The following is a 19,400-nucleotide window of genomic DNA, read 5'->3' on the forward strand; positions in this document are numbered from 1 at the left end:
AGTTTGTGCGTCAGCCAAGTTGTGTGTTGTCATACACTGATGTCTGAGGACGAGACACTCTTAGAGACTTTCCCACTCCATCCTGAACACTTTGTTTGTTTTGAGATGACCTGTTTCAGTATTTTTCAAGGTAAAACATGACAAGATGCATTTTTTTCAAAAACTTTGTCCTCTGAACACTTTCAATAATCAATGCAAATAATTCATTCATTCATTCATTCATTCATTCATTCATTCATTCTTCTTTCTGCCCATATATTTGTCTGTCTGTCCATCCATCCGTCTTTTCATTCATTCATTCATTCATTCATTCATTCATTCATTCATTCATTCATTCATTCATTCATTCATTCTTCTTTCTGTCCATATATTTGTCTGTCAGTCTGTCTTTTCATTCATTCATTCATTCATTCATTCTTCTTTCTGCCCATATATCTGTCTGTCTGTCTGTTTGTCTGTCTTTTCATTCATTCATTCATTCATTTTTCTTTCTGCCCATATATCTGTCTGTCTGTCTGTTTGTCTGTCTTTTCATTCATTCATTCATTCATTCATTTTTCTTTCTGCCCATATATTTGTCTGTCTGTCCGTCTGTCTTTTCATTCATTCATTCATTCATTCATTCATTCATTCATTCATTCATCTTTTATTCCATCCATCTATCCATCCCTACCCAGCCATTTATTTATTCATCTTTCCATCCATCCATCCATCCATCCATCCATTCATCCATCCCTTTGCCCACCAACCCAACCATCATTCATTCATTCATTCATTCATTTGTCTTTCTGTCCATCCATCCATCCATCCATCCATGGGATGCTGATCTATCACAGGACACAAAGTACACACATACTTACAGTATTCTACAGTATGTCACCCCTAATCTAAACTGCCTTCCTCCCTCATCACTGCTGTAATAGAATTATATTTAATTCTATTCAAATTTAATTAGAATTTATTAAAGCCTGAAATCTGAAGAACAATAGAATAGTTTTTATTATCCGTATGTATTTTTGCTACACAGGTAGATCAGAGAATATTTCTTCAATGATTTTGTACTTCTAAGAAATTTACAAAGATGTCCTGGGCTGATGAGCTCCCATTGTTACCAGAACATGAAGATTATGTAAAGTTTTGTGTGTGCCTTCAAACACAGCCACCTAGTAGTAGAAGAAGCCTTTATTTGTCACACTACAGAACAGTGAGTAGCTTTTCCTCACATATCTAGACATGCTGTAATATGGCAAATATATCCCTTAAATGTAAAGGTTAGAAAGCTGGTGTCAGAGCACAGGGGCAACCGTGATGCAGCACTCTGGAGCAGAAAGTGTTAAGGGCCCAACAGTGGCATCTTGCTGAGACTTTAAACCCCTTTTAAACCCCTTCTAATCAGTAACCTATAGCTTAACCATTAAAGAAAAACGTAACAGATGTAACAGTCATCACTGATTGCATAATGTGTGTGACACAGTCAGTATCCAAAAAACTTCCAGGGGATTTCATTTGTATTTATACCACATCCTGTTTAAACAGGAAATTATGATAATTTATAAACTCTAAAGCCTAGACCAGTAAAACATTTCAGTAGAAGTGAAGCTGAACTTCATTCCAGGATGAAGATCCTCCTCCTCATCACCCTGTGCCTGATATCAGGTCAGATATTTTTCTTTAGTCAATGTATTTAAGATTTTGAGTACTCAAGACTTAGTGAGGTTAACAGTCCAATTTATTTTGAATGACAGGTCCAGTGGGTCACTCTGACGTGATTGGATACTCAGGTGGACGTGTCATGATACTCTCGGAACTGCAATGGGATTTAGACAACACTAAATCTATTTTCAAGATGGGACAAAAACATTGGGATTATATCATAAATAAAAGTTCAAACAGAAGTTATGTTCATACAGGCAGATTCATGTTGTTTAGAAATGCGGAAGGTTTTCTGAGAGTGTTGATCAGGAACTTGAAGCTGGAGGATACTGGAACATACAGAATTGGAGTCGGCAATCACAGCAGTTACAATGTGAACCTGGATGTTCGAAAAGGTGAGAAAATATCGATCTTTATTTTCTTACTGAAAAGAAATGAATCTCACATCAATCATAATTATAATCTCACATCCCTGTGTAATTGACAGATCCTTGTTACGGAGAACCAAGAACAATGACCACTTATCGAGGGCAAAATATCAGCATCATCTGTAACTATCCTCTGGAGTTTAAGGAATTTAGCAAGTACATTTACAAAGAGGACAGTGACTATCTTGTTAAAGACATCCGGGCTATTAGAGCAAACTCTCAGAAGAGCAGATTCTTAATTTATTATGATAGAAGCGCTGAAGTTCTCGGTTTGAACATCAGTGACGTGAGAGAAGCTGATGGAGGAGTTTATTTATGTGGAGTGATGAACAGTAATCAGCCAGTGCTGTATTACTCCTTCTTTTCAGAGACCCGGTTACATATAACAGGTGAGATTTTTATATATGGTGTTTAAAATATTCATATACACATCAACAATTCTTTCTAGATCTAAAAGTATAATTTACAAGGCTGCCACAGACTCATTCAGATCTGAGTGTATAGTGAATATTATTGCATGTTAAAAAAAAAAAAAAAGGTGCAAAAACATGATGACACCATCAGCACGGACAGAAACGCCACATGATGGAGTATATTTCTCACTGATTATACATACCTCACTCTTTTATTCCGTATTCAAGTAAATGTGCAGTCAGTTGTTTTCCAGTGGCTTGGTCCCAGTTGCAATTTGACAAAAATACACCACAAATAATATAAACAAATGGTTTTGCTCATATATGAAGATCATGGACACGTCTGTTGAGTGTGAATAAGTCTGTTCTGTGTTCTGTATTGTTAATTTCTGTCTCTGTCTTCAGGTTCTGACCCTGTCATCATCAGTGTCAGTGTCAGTGTGGCTCTGCTGCTGTTTGGAGGATTTGCCTTGATTCTCTACATACTGATATACAAGAGAACACGAGGTAGTATTTACCCTTACACACACACACACACACACACACACACACACACACACGGCACAATAGTAGTACGCTTACGAATAATCCTGAGCTTTAGTGCAATAACCAAAAGGAAACCTTTCTGTCATTTTATTTCATTTCTTTATTTATTCATAATTATTTTTTAATGTAGACTTGCTCTTGTATCACCATCAGACTTTATTATTTGTTATATTATTACTGCAACCACTGTGGAGAGTTTGTGAGAAAGTGAACGTTATTCTGTTTTGTGTACGATTACAGACTCTGCATGTTCACCCAAGAAGAGGCTTATAGACAATATACAGGTGTGTGTGGATGTGTGTGTATTTGTGTGTGTTTGTGCATGTTTGTGTGCTTGCGTATGTTTGTTTGTGTGCGTGTGTTTGTGTATATGTGTGTGTGTGTGTGTGTGTGTGTGTGCGCTCATGTGCTTAGGCTTGCTTTTCAGAATATGATGTGTAATTAGGTCTCCATTGTTATCATTTTGTGTGTTATGTGAATTTTGTTTAAAAAATCCCCTCATAAAAAATCTAAACTCTTCAATCCCACTACACTAAAAAGTAACAGTAATTCAATTCTCTTATTTCAGATTTATGAGAACGACTTGGCTAATTTACACCTGTATGAAAACACTGTAATAAAACTGAATTGTCAGAATCTGGGTTCATTCACAAGCCAATCAGATTCAACGTACCAAAGACTGGATCCCCTCACCAACCAATCCGATTCAGGCTACGCGTCTCTGACTAACACCACCGACCAATCACATTCACACTACCAATGCCTGGATCCGAGAACTCGGACTAACTCTATTTACCACACTCTTGGTGTTAGTGTTTAATGTATTATTTATTCCTTTTTTTCCATGATGATAATTGATTTTCGTCTCTCAGTACAAGATTTTTTCTTTACCACTATTTATGAACCTGCCTCACTATCCAACGATCAGGTATATAAAACCTGAATGCCATGAATAATTGACTGCATGCTGTGTAAATGTTAGTATTGAAAGTGAAATCATACATTCATTGGAATTTGGTTGTAAATTGACATAAGGAAAAAAAACTTTAACAGTAATTTGCTGGGGATATTTTACTGATCTAAGCTTCATGCTATTTTTCTAGGAAATAAGGTTAATACATATTCTTATATAACATCATATACATTTATAATATGTGTAATTTTTTTTTTTATTGGAATAGAAACATATATTCACATAGAATGTGTTGAATTTGGTGTTCATTGAATTCTTTGATATACAGATTATTGTGTAGTTTTTTTTTGTCTGTATTTATTGAATGTATTGTCTTGTTTATTATGAATTTTACTGAATGTGTTTATGACCGTACATATTCTCCGGTTATATTTATATTTCCTAACATTGCATCTGTGACGATAAAGATTACTTAACCTGGAGGCTCAAGAGTTCCATAATAGCAGCAATGAGTTAATGAGGTTTTTTTTGTTTTGTTTTGTTTTTCACCTCCAGTTCATGGCATGACTATAATGCTTCTTAGTGGACTTCTGACTAGAATAGATTTAATGATACATCGTATTTATCTCATATTGTGCTGCAATCTTGAAACATTTCCTGTGTGGACCTCACAGATATTTTGATTCAGGAAGTAACTCAGTGGATGACTAAAAGGTTGTATGTACAAATTACCACCCACCCACCCACCCCCAAATCCGATACCCCCACCAATCTCATACCACTGTGCTGGGCCCTTGAGTATGGCCCTTAACTTTCAACTGCTCAATTGAGATGTATGTAAATTGCTCTGCGTGTTTTCTAATGCTATGGATGTAGTAAGAATATTATATATAAATAAATGATACATAATAATATTATTATATATGTAAATATATATTATTATCCCCCCACCACCAACAGATAGAACAGCATTAATGATCACATAAGACAGGGTTACACAGAGTGTTGAGAAAATGTCTTGAAAACTTCAAATTGCCCATAAAATTACTCAGAAATAAATTGGAAGGGGAATGTAACTAGAACACACTAGTGTGAGAACTAAACAAGAATTAAACATTTAAACAATAAAACACTCTCTCTGATCTTGGGTCAGATCTTCACTTTTATTAACCATTCATTTATCACCAATCATTTATGAATCATGATTGTGAATTTACCTTTTTTAATTAATTGCCAGCTATTATGGTAAACAAGATTAACAGTTTGGGTCAGTGGCCTGTTCTCAGTGAGTGACACCAATCCAATTGATACGTGTCAAATGCACTAGTTGGATGGTTTAAAAGATACAAATCTTTTTTCACCTAAGATCCAAAAACCCTATGCTTTGTTGAGTCAGACTGAATCATTAATTGGCTTTTTAGTTTGTGCGTCAGCCAAGTTGTGTGTTGTCATACACTGATGTCTGAGGAAGAGACACTCTTAGAGACTTTCCCACTCCATCCTGAACACTTTGTTTGCTTTGAGATGACCTGTTTCAGTATTTTCCAAGATGCAGTTTTTTTTGTTTCAAAATAAATTTTTTCAAAAATGTTATGTCCTTTGAATAATCAATGCAAACAATTCATTCATTCATTCATTCATTCATTCATTCATTCATTCATTCATGCATTCATTTTTCTTTCTGTCCATATATTTGTCTGTCTGTCTGTCTGTCTGCATGTTCATCAATTTATCCATCTATGAAGTCATGTCTTCATTTATCACTGATCACATAAGACAGGGTTGAGGTGTTGAGAAAATGTCATGAAAACACCCACAAAACCATAAGGAGGAAACATAAAATGAGGAGGAATGCCCATAAAATTACTCAGAAATGAAGCGGAAAGAGAACGTAACACTTCTCAGTGTGAGAACTAGACGAGAATTAAACATTTATCAACCCTCTCTCTCTGACCTTGGGTCAGATCTTTACTTTTATTAACCATTAATTTGTCATCAATCAATTATGAATCTACTAATTGCCTTATTTAATTCGTTGTCAGCTGCTACTGTATGTTAAACGAGATTAACTTCATGATTTGAAAGCAAGTCTTTCAACTTTTTCATACTAAATATGAAACACGTTAAATGCATTAAATGTTCAAAACTTTCTACATGAACGTTTACACACTTCTCTCTGGAGAGACTTAGAAAATGTCATTAAAATGTAAATTTCCAGATTGCAAGATTCTTATATTAACTTATATTATTTATTTTCAGTGGAACTGTTACAAACATAAATATTAAGTTACTGTTTGTAAAAATGGATCAGTAGACTGATAAGTACTGATAGAAAGTATACATTTTTTAGACAGATTTTAGTGAACAGACTTGGAAAGAGCATAAAACCATCAACACAAATCACATTCAATAATATAGAGGAAGTGCAGTGTGCTGCAGAGGGTGTTGAGTAAGCACACACTTACAACACCAATACACACATCTTATTAAAAGCAGAAATACCCAGTGACATGCAGACATTTGGAAAATAACAGCTAACAGAAGTCCACTAAAACATTTCCCTGTGCGCTGGAAAGAGCAAAAGAAGAGTAGAAGTGAAGTGAAGCTTCATTCCATCATGAAGAGCCTCCTGATCTTCACCCTCTCACTAATATCAGGTCAGCTGTTTGTTTCTTTTAAACAAATATATGAAGTCATTGTTTTGTATTATGTTTGCAAAGTTATTATGTAATGTTTCTTTAAACAAATAAAGTTACATAAAATTGTTCTGTGTTATGTTTGTTCTAAGGTTATTATGTTATGTTATAGACATTAGTACAATTTCCTTTTGACTGACAGGTCCAGTGGACTGTATTGTGACTGGATACTCAGGAGGAAGCATCATTATAAGCTCTGATATAAAATGGGATTCAAGATTTATTCGATATTTTTGTAAGAAAGAAAGCATATCATGCACTGATGTAATACGTACTGACACCACAAAGAATTCTGTTCAAGAGGGAAGATTTATGCTGTATGAAAATACAGAAGGATTTGTGACAGTTTTAATCAGGAGTCTGGAGCCACAGGATGCTGGAACATACAGAATGGCAATTGGGAACGGACAATTGCGGACGATCAGTGATGTGAAACTGACAGTTATTAATGGTGAGGAAATGTTTAACCTTATTGTTTTAATAAAACTGAAACATTTTGTCCTTCCAACACAAAGTTAAGATATCATTAAGACGTTTCACAGCTTTTGAGCTTTGTTTTCTCGTTTCTATAATTGACAGATTCTTGTTGTCCTGGGCCAAAAACAATGTATGCTTATCCTGGACAGAATATCAGCATCATCTCTAACTATCCTGTGGTATATGACAGAGACTACAAGCATATCATGAAACTTGACAATGGCAGTGTTTTAAATGGCATTCTAGATACTGACACCCAATCCCAGAACAACAGATTCTCCATTTCTGATGACAGAAGTGCTAAAGTTCTCGGTCTGAGCATCAGTAATGTGACAGAAGCTGATGATGGAGTTTATTTATGTGGAGTCTATGACAATATGAACTCAGTGGAATATTTATCCTTCTTCACAGAGATTCAGCTGCATGTTAGAGGTGAAACTTTTACTCATGTTGCTTGAAATATGTGTGAATATTTACACTAACAGATCTCACTAACACTAAATATGATTGATTTACAGGACAGGATTAAATTCATGTCTAAAGTTTTAAGATTTACTGTGTAATTGTTTCTTTCATTTAACAGCCAAATCATGGAAAGAAATCTCATCTGATAGAAAGAATTTCAGTAAGATCTCACTCATTATTCATACTGTAACACTCACACTTTTATTCTACGAGTTCTGTGAGATTTACTGTGTAATTGTCTCTTTGTGTTTCACACGACAGCCGAAGCACCGATAGAAATCTCATCTGAGAGTGCATATTTCAGTATGAACTTTTTTCATATTACTTCATACAACACTCACACTTTCATTCTCTGTGCTTGTTCAATGTATACATTCAGAGGATCAGTGTATTACATTCAGATTATCAATCTGTTCCTGTCAGAATATGTTTTAAGCCTCCACAAGAGGAACTGGAACATGATTAAAGCTGGAATGTTTTAGTCTGATTTATTTTTGGTATCATGATAATGCAAGCTTTAACGTTTTTCTAACATGACATCATCACATCAGGAAAGTGATCAGGGAGTGACTAGCAACATACTGTACACACATACACACTACAAAATACATGTTTATGCTCATGTATGAAGTGTTTGTTCTGTTCCTCTTCTGTATTGTCTCTGTTTCTGTCTCCAGGTCACTCTAATATCATCATCATCATCATTATCATCAGTGTGTGTGTCTGTGTGACTCTGCTGCTGACTGGAGGATTTACACTGCTGATGATCTACAAACTGAGACAGAAAGGAACACCAGGTACACACACACACACACACACAAACAAACTAACTTACACACTTTATCATGCGTAACATTTTTATCATTGCTGTCAACTGGAAGAAATTGAGACTTTTGTATAATTACAGGTTCAAGACCTTCATCACAAGACAATGGACATGTGAGTATTTATGTTTAATTGTGTTAGACCTGTGTGTGGGTATCACATTTAGGCTGTTGGGGCTGCAGTCCCAATAAGTCTCTATGCTTTAAACCTAATCATATCACACTTTTACCTACAGCTAGCTGCTTGTCTATTTCAAGCATTTACTTGTGTGCTTGTGAGAGAATGTTGTTCTTCATCGTATATAAATTGCTAGAAATAATTTGCAGGTAAACAGCTGTTGTATGAGACGGGGTCGCCAATCTTCCTCAAATAAGTGGCTCTACTAATGGATAAAAAACAGGACTGTGCAGAGCCATACAATAGAGAATATGCTGAAAACTGTACAAATGCTAATGTTGTGTGTCTGAGATTGAGGTATATTCTACCATCCTGCTGCAATAAACACTAACAGTAATGTATTCCTTATTTTAGGCTTCTCCTGTTTATGAGAATGACCTGCCTAATTTACCACCATATGAAAACTTGAACATGAAAATGAGATCCAATCATCAGAATCCGGATTCATCTACAAACCAGTCAGATTCAACATACCAGACACTGGACCCACTCACCAACCAATCAGATTCAGGCTACATGTCTCTGAGTAACACCACCGACCAATCACATTCACACTACCAGTGCCTGAATCCAAGAACTCAGGTGAACTCAGTTTACCAGACCCTTCAGTCTTAATGCTCTATTTTTTTATCCTTTTTTTGTAATGTAAGGTTATTAAATAAAACGTAGTTGTTAGCAAATTGCTATGGTACAGGTTTGAGCATCTTGTTATGCATGCGGAAAATCCGGGGAAAATCGTCACCTCAGGGTGGTAATAGTTACACCCTATAATTCATTATTTTTCAATAACAGCACACTTCATTGTTTTTTATTTCATACTTAACCCACTGCAGTTTTTTAGGTTCTCATTGTAACCTTTAAAATGTTATGTAATGTCAAAAGAAAAATGCTGTACATATCATCTTTATGTGAATAAAATTTTAGTGACATGGTGAAATGATGTAACTGACCCCATAGCTGGTGAAGATTATAGCACCTGAGTGAAGGTTTTTATTGTGTAAATATCAGTATTATAAGTGTATTTGCATATGAAGTGAAATTTGATTGCAAATTAGAATAATAAAAACCTGTGAATCATTATTTAGTTCAGTAATCAAGGTTCACAGTGAACAGTTACATCCAAATAGTTACATCCAAAGCATTTAATACAGACTTTATTGTTTAAGGATAGATGCAGCAGCATAATCAGCATGTTTTACAATGAATAAATATATAAATCTATTTTAAGAGTAATCTGGGTACAATATTTCATGCATATTCAAGTAACTAGTATCTATTAGTTATATTACACAAACTACACTGTCAGCTTATGTAGTGATATGTGGTATGTAGTAATAATAATAATAATAATAATAATAATAATAATGATAATAATAATCACCAAGATCAGTGAGAGGAATTGAGGAAGCCTGGTGCAAGAAAAAATGGTCTTTTAATGTCAGCAAGACTAAGGTGACGATTGGTGACTTCAGAAGAATGAGTATCTAATAGCATTCTAATTGGTGGCACATATCTTGCAATAGCAAATGCTTCCTGAACACCTCATTATTAGTTATGAAGCAACATCAGCACCTATACATCCTAAGAAGAACAAAGAGGACTGACTGCGGGTGAATTTTGAGTTGAATCTCTGCTTTAATTTTTTGTAGGGCTGTCAGTCGATCAAAATTTTTAATCTAATTAATTACATGATGTGCCGATTAATTTATCTAATTTATCGCGTTTAATCGCACATGAACATTGGCTGAGAAATTGCCCCCAAAAAGATCATTTAAAGTCATTACTGTGTTAGATAAGCATTAAATAAACATTACAACAAATACCTTTTTATATTATTTATTTACTGAACAACAGCCTATCACTTAGACTACAACAATCTTGACATTTTTTTTTTATTACTGAACAAAATCAGTTAGGCAACAATGGTCATGCCATTTTTTAAATATTATTAAACATAAGCACTTGGTCATACAATGGCTACAATGGTCATATGTTAACAGAAACAGTTAAACTGACCTCAACTCCTCTTTTAACATTCAACCAGTTGCTAAGACATTTTCTGAGTGTAAAGATGCCCTCTTCTTTTGGACAATGTTGCCAGCCAGTGAGAAAAGTTTTTCACATGGTGCAGTGGTTGCAGGGGTGGCCAGATATTTGAGAGCTAAGAAAGATAGTTTAACATGGGCCACTGCATGAGCCCACCACCACTGTAGAGGACACTTATCCATCTCAATACTGGGCTCAGGTCTGTAATGATTTAGAGGATTGCTAAGCTCATTTTCCTCCTCTGATTCAGAGTCAGAACCCAGCAAGAGGATCCTTCTCTTCTATGCTGGCTTATGCTCTACACAGGATTGTGGAGTATTTGTGCTAGATTCTACATTTTTTAGCATCTTCTCAAGGCTGGACCACACCTGTTCCCTCTCTTCTCTTGATAGGCACTTAAAGTCCTTAAAATGTGGGTCAAGAGCTGAAGCCAGTTTCAGCCATTCGTTGTTCATGTCAGCTTGCCGTTCAGCAAGGTCTTTCTTGAAGGCAGCCTCGAACCTCGCCACATAGGCTGGATCCTTTTCAGAGACGTTCATTACATGGTTAAGATGGCAGAATGCAGGCAGCACCACACAACATGAGACATAAGCCACACCACCATGATATGAACAATCAATAAAGTTCAGTACATTTTGTTTAGTCAAGACAAACCTATTTATTTAGCATCAAGTTATAAAAGGTGATTAAAAATCTTTCACATTTTGTAAAGTTCATTTTATGGAGTTTTTAAAAAGCTCTAAGACATTTAGGCATGCTTTTCTGGAACACTACTAGAAATACAAAATAAATACTAAATACAATTGAAAACAAACAAATCCAATAAAAACATGCAATAACAATAGAACATGTGGCACTACTGTAATTGAGGAGCGTGGGTGGGTGGAAGATTTACCGTGTAACAGTCTGTAGTTTGTGCAGTTTGTCCCACTCAGCTGCGGTCAGCATGACTAACTTGTGTTTCTGTTGGGCTAGAGTAGCCTCTTGGTTCCGTTAGAGACGGGTGATTATATCGAGCGATGAGTTCCACCTTGTAGAAACAACTTGTATCAGATGCTCTCTCTGTTGTCCAAGTGCTGTCTGTTGCTGATGTAATTCTTCTGTATTAGCAGGGCTGTGCTTAAAATGTCCTACAATTTTGCGACACTTTGTCAATGCATCAACAAATCCACTGTCGGAGAGGCAAACAGAGATGGTCCTCTGCAATATGTGTGTGGCACAGGGCATGTGATCAAACGGACGTCTTCGAAACCATGTTTCGAGCGCTGTCTGTTCCGATGGTTGTCACCTTATCGTGATTTCCCCACGCCTCAGCCAGTGTTAGGAACTGTTCGGCACATGCATCAGAATAGTGCCGTGTGACTGTCTTCAGTACCGTCAACGCAAAGGTCTGAAGTTTCCAGTCACAATCGATGAAATGTGTAGTAACACCTAGATAGTTCTGATTACTGACCAAAGTCTAGTGATCTCCGGTCAGGGCAACATATTTAGCTTGAGCTAATCTTTCCTCTTTTGATTTTTTTTCGGTGTCAAACAGCTGATTTATTTCCCAAAGTACCGTAGTTCTTAATGGTGGTGTGTAGGTAGGATCTGAGGACGCAATTCAAAACACATTCATTAACCCCTTGTCTTCCATTATATTAACAGACCTACAGTCCACAGCAATTCATTTAGCTATCGTATATGTAAGTTTATCTGATGTAGACTTGCTCATTTTGTGACGACGAGCGTGTCGATTGTAGCAGCCGGGTTGTGCTAAATTTAGAGTTCACTAAAACATGCTTTGAGTTCATGTGGCATTTCAGGCTAGAACTGCTTCAATGGTTTGCAAATTTCTTATGGCAGACAATGCAGACGTCTTTGGTTTTATCAGTGGCTCCATCTGGATTGTCCCTTCAGAGTGCCAGGTAGATATTTGTCGTGGTTTTGCATCATCACTACAGCTTGCAGTGCTAAGATGATGAGACAGGGTGTGTTAACTGCGTTAAAATATTTTAATCATGTTATTTTTTCATAACTAATTAATTAAGTTAAACTGACAGCCCTAATTTTTTGTTATTTTTTGTTATCAAAAAATAGATACTGCAGAGCTGATTATACATATATGCAAGGATGTAACTTAGGGACTGTGGTGATACAAAATCCAGGTAATAATTAAGTTGATTATAATGATAAATTCTGCAAAAAAGAACAGTAGGCTACTAAACTGTCTATATAAAAAAGATGTCTTTATTTATTGTTTAATAGGGGCCGGTCACCAAGACTTGAGAGAATCATTTTATAAAGTCAAAAATGTTTACCATTAATGTTTTGTGTGTGAATAAAATGTAAATAATGTGAGACTCAATTTCCACTGTTAAACAAACTTTTCATTTCAAACTAACTGCTGTACCCGAAAATGTAAAATAAATCACTTGTTGCACAAGACGTTCGTCAGAGACACATCCACCAAACTGCAGGTGTTTAGAATAGAAAAAGCAAAATGCTTTTATGAACTGTGTGCGTTGAATCACAATATCAAGTGCAGATAGAAAGCAGCAAAATTAATATGTAATTATATGAAAATGTTGACCATTACTTTTATAATTGTCTTGCATGCATAAACATTTCTGGTGCTAATTTTCTGTGCAGCAGCGTAAATACCTAAAGTAGATCATTTAAATGCATCCAACACTGTATTATAGCAGGGTAGGAAGTAATGAGCTGTAATCCTTTCTTCTGTAATCCAAAAGGATGGGAAAACTGATAACACAATATACACTACTTATTTGGTACACAGGATGCAAGATTGTCACACAATCTCAAAAACATAAAAGAAAGAAATTACTTTAATATAACGAACATTTTTCATTGTCAATTCAATCCCATCTCTCTATGTATCCTAACTATCCACCTCATCTGTCCTCTGATATGAAAACCACTGAGTTATGATCATATTGAGTCTAACATTAAACAAGCATCCGGAGTCTGCTTGTCATACATTGCTGATGTTTTCATGCTACACAGAATGCTCTAATCTACATTAAATATTTAGCTAAGTTGCCTAGCAACAACAGTGTATGTTAACGTTAGCTTAGTCAATGTTAGGCTAACATCAAATGGTGTAGACAGTAAATATGATTATCCTGACCTGAGCTAATTTACTGAATCAACTCACATCTCCTTTCTTTCATTTCATCCATGAAGAAATTAAAGTCATCTTTTGCTGCTTCTGTTGTTTCATCACTGATTGTGTCGCAACCGCGATACCTGTTCATTACATCTTTCAGTGAGATTTAGAGTTTGAGTGTGACCACAACATTCCTGGACGCAGACACGTGCATCAACACAGGCAGACTCTGTGTCCTGCTCGGTCCTGCTCCTCCGAGTGTGGTTAAAAATTCATAACAAATGAATTTGAAAGTGGAAGGGCACAAACAGTGGAAATTACACCCCTGCATATACAGCTCTGGAAAACAATAAGAGACCAATCTCCAGATTTGAACCCTATTGAAAACCTCTGGAATGTCATCAAGAGGAAGATGGATGGTCACAAACCATCAAGCAAAGCTGAGCTGTTTGCTTCTTTTTGCAAAAAAAAGTGGTATAAAGTTCCCCAACAGCAAAGTGAAAAACTGGTGGAGAGCATGGAGCCAAAACGCATGCAGATCGGGGTTATTCCACCAAATACTGATTTCTTAATGTTATTTAGCCGAAGGATTAACACAATTTGTTTACAAATTATTTGCATTTTGTTTTATTTGAGTTATTAAAGCTCTGCAAATACTGCATGATCTTGGGTTATTTTGATGTGTTGCCCTTTCCTTTAAATATACACTCTAACAATAGTTATATTTTGAATTTAGGAGAAATGTTGTCAGCAGTTCACAAAAAAATGAAACAAAACTGTTCATCTCACCAATACATACACATGGAAGAAAAAAACATAAGAAACTGATTATTTTGCAGTGGTCTCATTTTTTTTTCCAGAGCTGTAAATAACATTATTATCTGAGCAACTGAGCTGCAACAATGTTGATTAAAAAGTCAACATTAGTCTGTTTAACTGGTTCCCAGTTGCCATGATGTTACTTGACTCTTTAAATTAATAAAATGTAAAAAAAGAAAAAAAAAAGAAAAAAAGAAACCACTAAAACAAATCATATTCAGTAATTGAGGAAATGAGTAGTATGCTCAAAAGAGTGTTGTGAAAGTATACATTTAATAGACCAACACACGATATCCTGTCTAAAGAGGAAATTACTCATCATATGCAGACATTTGGGCAATAACAACTTAGAGACATCCACTAAAACATTTCCCTGTGCGCTGGAAAGAGCAAAAGAAGAATAGAATTGAAGTGAAGCTTCATTCCATGATGAAAAGCCTCCTCATCTTCATTCTCTCTCTAATATCAGGTCAGCTGCTTGTTTCTTTCAAACAAATACATAAAGTTATATAAAATTAAGGTTTATATAAAATTAAGGTTATTATGTTATGTTATAGACATTAGTACAATTTCCTTTTGACTGACAGGTCCAGTGGGCTGTGTTGTGACTGGATACTCAGGAGGAAGCATCATTATAATCTCTGATCTAAAATGGGATCTGAGATTTATTAGATATTTTTGTAAGAAAGAAAGCATATTATGTACACATACTGACACCAGAAAGAATTCTGTTCAAGATGGAAGATTCACGCTGTATAAAAACAGAGAAGGATTTGTGACAGTTTTAATCAGGGGTCTTGAGCCACAGGATGCTGGAACATACAGAATGGGAGTAGGGATTCAGATGAACACTGATGTGAAACTGACAGTTATTTATGGTGAGGAAATGTTTAACGTCATTGTTTTAATAAAACTGAAAAATATTGCCCTTCCAACACAAAGTTAAGATATCATTAAGACGTTTCACAGCTTTTGAGCTTTGTTTTCTTGTTTCTATAATTGACAGATTCTTGTTGTCCTGGGCGAAAAACAATGCATGCTTTTCCTGGACAGAATATCAGCATCATCTCTAACTATCCTGTGGTATACGACAGAGACTACAAGTATATCATGAAACTTGACAATGGCAGTGTTTTAAATGACATTCTAGATACTGACACCCAATCCCAGAACAACAGATTCTCCATTTCTGATGACAGAAATGCTAAAGTTCTCGGTCTGAGCATCAGTAATGTGACAGAAGCTGATGGTGGAGTTTATTTATGTGGAGTCTACAACAGAATGAACTCAGTAGAGTATTTTTCCTTCTTCACAGAGATTCAGCTGCATGTTAGAGGTGAAACTTTTACTCATGTTTTAAATATGTGTGAATATTTACACTAACAGATCTCACTAACACTAAATATGACTGATTTACAGGACAGTATTAAATTCATGTCTAAAATTTTAAGATTTACTGTGTAATTGTTTCTTTCATTTTTCACACAACAGCCAAATCATGGACAGAAATCTCATCTGATAGAAAGAATTTCAGTAAGATCTCACTCATTATTCATACTGTAACACTCACACTTTTATTCTGGGAGTTCTGTGAGATTTACTGTGTAATTGTCTCTTTGTGTTTCACACGACAGCCGAAGCACCGATAGAAATCTCATCTGAGAGTGCATATTTCAGTATGAACTTATTTCATATTACTTCATACAACACTCACACTTTTATTCTCTGTGCTTGTTCAATGTATACATTCAGAGGATCAGTGTATTACATTCAGATTATCAATCTGTTCCTGTCAGAATATGTTATGTTTGGTATCATGATAATGCAAGCTTTAATGTCTTTCTAACATGACATCATCACATCAGGAAGTGACTAGCAACACTACTGTACACACATACACACTACAAAATACATGTTTATGCTCATGAATGGAGTTGAAGTGTTTGGTCTGTTCCTCTTTTGTATCTATTTCTGTCTCCAGGTTCCCCTTTTATCATCATCATCATCATCCTCATCATCAGTGTGTGTGTCTGTGTGATTGGAGGATTTACACTGCTGATGATCTACAAACTGAGACAGAAACAAACCCAAGGTACACACACACACACACACACACACACACTTTCTTACACACTTTATCATGTGTAACATTTTATCACTGCAGTCAAATGGAAAAAATTGAGACTTAGACCTGTATAATTACAGGTTCAAGACGTTCATCCCAAGACAATGGACATGTGAGTATTTATGTTTAATTGTGTTAGACCTATGTGTGTGTGTCACTTTTTATTTAGGCTGTTGGGGCTGCAGTCCCAATAAATCTCTATGCTATAAACCCAATAATATCACACTTTTACCTACATCTAGCTGCCTGTCTATTACAAGCATTTACTTGTGTGCTCGTGAGAGAATGTTGATATTCATTGCATATAAGTTGCTAGAAATAATTTGCAGGTAAACAGCTGTTGTATGAGACTGGGTCGCCAATCTTCCTCAAATAATTGGTTCTATTTATGGATAAAAACAGGACTGTGCAGAGCCATACAATAGAGAATATGCTGAAAACTGTACAAATGCTAATGGTGTCTGTCTGAGATTGAGGTATATTCTACCATCCTGCTACAATAAACAGTAATGTATTCCTTATTTTAGGCTTCTCCTGTTTATGAGAATGACCTGCCTAATTTACCACCATATGAAAACTTGAACATGAAAATGAGATCCAATCATCAGAATCTGGATTCATCTACAAATCAGTCAGATTCAACATACCAGACACTGGACCCACTCACCAACCAATCAGATTCAGGCTACATGTCTCTGAGTAACACAACCAACCAATCACATTCACACTATCAGTGCCTGAATCCAAGAACTCAGGTGAACTCAGTTTACCAGACCCTTCAGTCTTAATGCTTTATTTTTGTATTCTTTTTATTATGGTGTAAGGTTATTAATTAAAATGTAGTTGTTGGCAAATTGCTATGATATAGGTTTGAGCATGTTGTTATTAGAAAATCGTTACCTCAGGGTGGTAATAATTACACCCTATAATTTATTATTTTTCAATAACAGTACCCTTCATTGATTTTTATTTTATACTTAACAAATTGTTTTTATGTTATCAATGTAACCTGTAAAATGTTATGTAATGCAAAAAAAAAAAATGCTATATGTGAAGATTGTAACACCTGAGTGAGGGTAAATATCAGTATTATGAGTGTATTTGCATATGTTGTGAAATTTGATTGCAAATTTGAATAATAACAAACTGTGAATCATTGTTTAGTTCAGTAATCGAGGTTCACAGTGAACAGTTACATCCAAAGCATTGCTTTTAGTGCTTCATCATAGGGCAGTGTTGTTATATTACTGAAAAACAGCAGAAGGGATTTCATGCATAATCAGCATGTTTCACAATGAATAAATAAATAAATAAGTGACTTACTTACATGTCTCTGTAAGTTCAACTCTACTAGAATGAGTGACACTAGTAAAGAAGAATAGTTTCATTAAGTCAGAAATGCTAAGCAATAAACAGAATGAATAAATGAAGAGAGCTAAAAATTAAAGATAACCTGTAATGCCATATGCTGTAGATGGTCTACTTGACATCTCTTGACATCACGCAGCTATCTATAAATGGCTAAGGATTACAGATGTGGACTGGACCCAAAACAGCATTTTTATATGTTCCATTTGTGACATTTGTTCCATTTGTAACATCAATAATAAATCAATAATAAATACATTGAACAATGCTTGTTTATGTGTTCCAATTGTGACATGAGTAATAAATCAACAATAAATACATGGAAGAAGATTCCTTAGATCAGGAGTGTCAAATATACTAAATATATAATATAATCTGGCCCATGAGATGAATTTGTGCAGTGCAAAAAATACACAGAAGACATTATCAGAAATTTGTCAAAAAATAACTGCTATTCCTAACTTGTCATGTGGAGTTGTGCTGTAGATGGCAGCAATGCACGATTTATGGACTGCTTCCTATTTATTCACAGATGTGAATTGGAAACCTGTGTGCTTGGTGTGTATGCAGCAAGTTGCAGTGCTCAAGATATATAATATTCGGCACCCCTATGAGACACATCATGGCGAAAAATACTTGCAAGGTCAACTATGAACAGAGAAGATAAATGAATTGTTAGCGGGTCTGAAGAAACAGCAGTCTGTTTTTACCCATAGCCGAGAGGTCAGTGATGCAGCAGTGTAAACCAGCTACCTTATTGCAAGCAAAATAGCTTCAGCATCAAAGAGTAAGTTCATGAATACATGTATGGTGAAAGCTGCAGAAATCATGTGATATGAAAAGTGACAGGCCTTTGCCAACATTAGCCTTTCAAGAAACACTGTGGCAGATAGGATTTCAGGACTTTTGGCAGATTTGGACTGCAACATAAAGGAAAAAATCAAGTAATTTCTTGCAGTTTCAGTTGCACATGATGAGAGCACTGACAATACAGATGTTGCGCAACTGGCCATATTCACTGGTGGTGTTGATGAGACTTTGACCGTCACAGAGCAGTTCCTAGGGCCTGTGACAGACAGCACAACAGCAGATGACATTTTCAGCTCTCTCGTTGGAGTACTGGACAGCGTTGGAGTGGACTGGGCCTGTGCTCCCAGCCTGGCAACAGATGGCCCACTGTCAATGATTGGGAAAAAATCAGGTGATCAGAGACAATTCAGAGAGAAAGTACAGGCCACAAATGGAGGACATGATTTTTGGATGCTTCACTGTATTTTGCACCAGGAGGCATTGTGCTGCAAGTCATTAAAAATGGATCATGTGGTTTAGCCAAGGTGCCA

General features: G+C 35.7%; 3 protein-coding genes across 3 annotated transcripts; all 3 read left to right on the forward strand.

Annotated features, from left to right (window-relative positions):
• Positions 1–1,285: 1,285 nt before the first annotated feature.
• Positions 1,286–4,126, forward strand: LOC131366353 (uncharacterized). The gene is made up of 6 exons (XM_058410762.1): positions 1,286–1,656; positions 1,746–2,048; positions 2,141–2,470; positions 2,900–3,001; positions 3,281–3,324; positions 3,609–4,126. The coding sequence occupies exons 1-6, from the start codon at positions 1,617–1,619 to the stop codon at positions 3,858–3,860; spliced, it is 1,071 nt and encodes a 356-aa protein (XP_058266745.1). The 5' UTR covers positions 1,286–1,616; the 3' UTR covers positions 3,861–4,126.
• A 2,357-nt stretch (positions 4,127–6,483) lies between these two features.
• On the forward strand, positions 6,484–9,442 carry LOC131365799 (uncharacterized). Its single transcript, XM_058409667.1, has 8 exons — positions 6,484–6,610; positions 6,792–7,100; positions 7,229–7,558; positions 7,710–7,751; positions 7,853–7,894; positions 8,269–8,388; positions 8,499–8,530; positions 8,948–9,442. The coding sequence occupies exons 1-8, from the start codon at positions 6,571–6,573 to the stop codon at positions 9,206–9,208; spliced, it is 1,176 nt and encodes a 391-aa protein (XP_058265650.1). The 5' UTR covers positions 6,484–6,570; the 3' UTR covers positions 9,209–9,442.
• A 5,462-nt stretch (positions 9,443–14,904) lies between these two features.
• LOC131365800 (uncharacterized) lies at positions 14,905–18,234 on the forward strand. Its single transcript, XM_058409668.1, has 8 exons — positions 14,905–15,036; positions 15,155–15,445; positions 15,574–15,903; positions 16,059–16,100; positions 16,202–16,243; positions 16,549–16,659; positions 16,773–16,804; positions 17,220–18,234. Exons 1-8 carry the CDS (start codon positions 14,994–14,996, stop codon positions 17,478–17,480), a joined length of 1,152 nt encoding a protein of 383 aa, XP_058265651.1. The 5' UTR covers positions 14,905–14,993; the 3' UTR covers positions 17,481–18,234.
• The last annotated feature ends 1,166 nt before the right edge of the window (positions 18,235–19,400 follow it).

Source organism: Hemibagrus wyckioides, linkage group LG15 (genome assembly GCF_019097595.1).
Source record: "Hemibagrus wyckioides isolate EC202008001 linkage group LG15, SWU_Hwy_1.0, whole genome shotgun sequence".
Taxonomy (NCBI): domain Eukaryota; kingdom Metazoa; phylum Chordata; class Actinopteri; order Siluriformes; family Bagridae; genus Hemibagrus; species Hemibagrus wyckioides.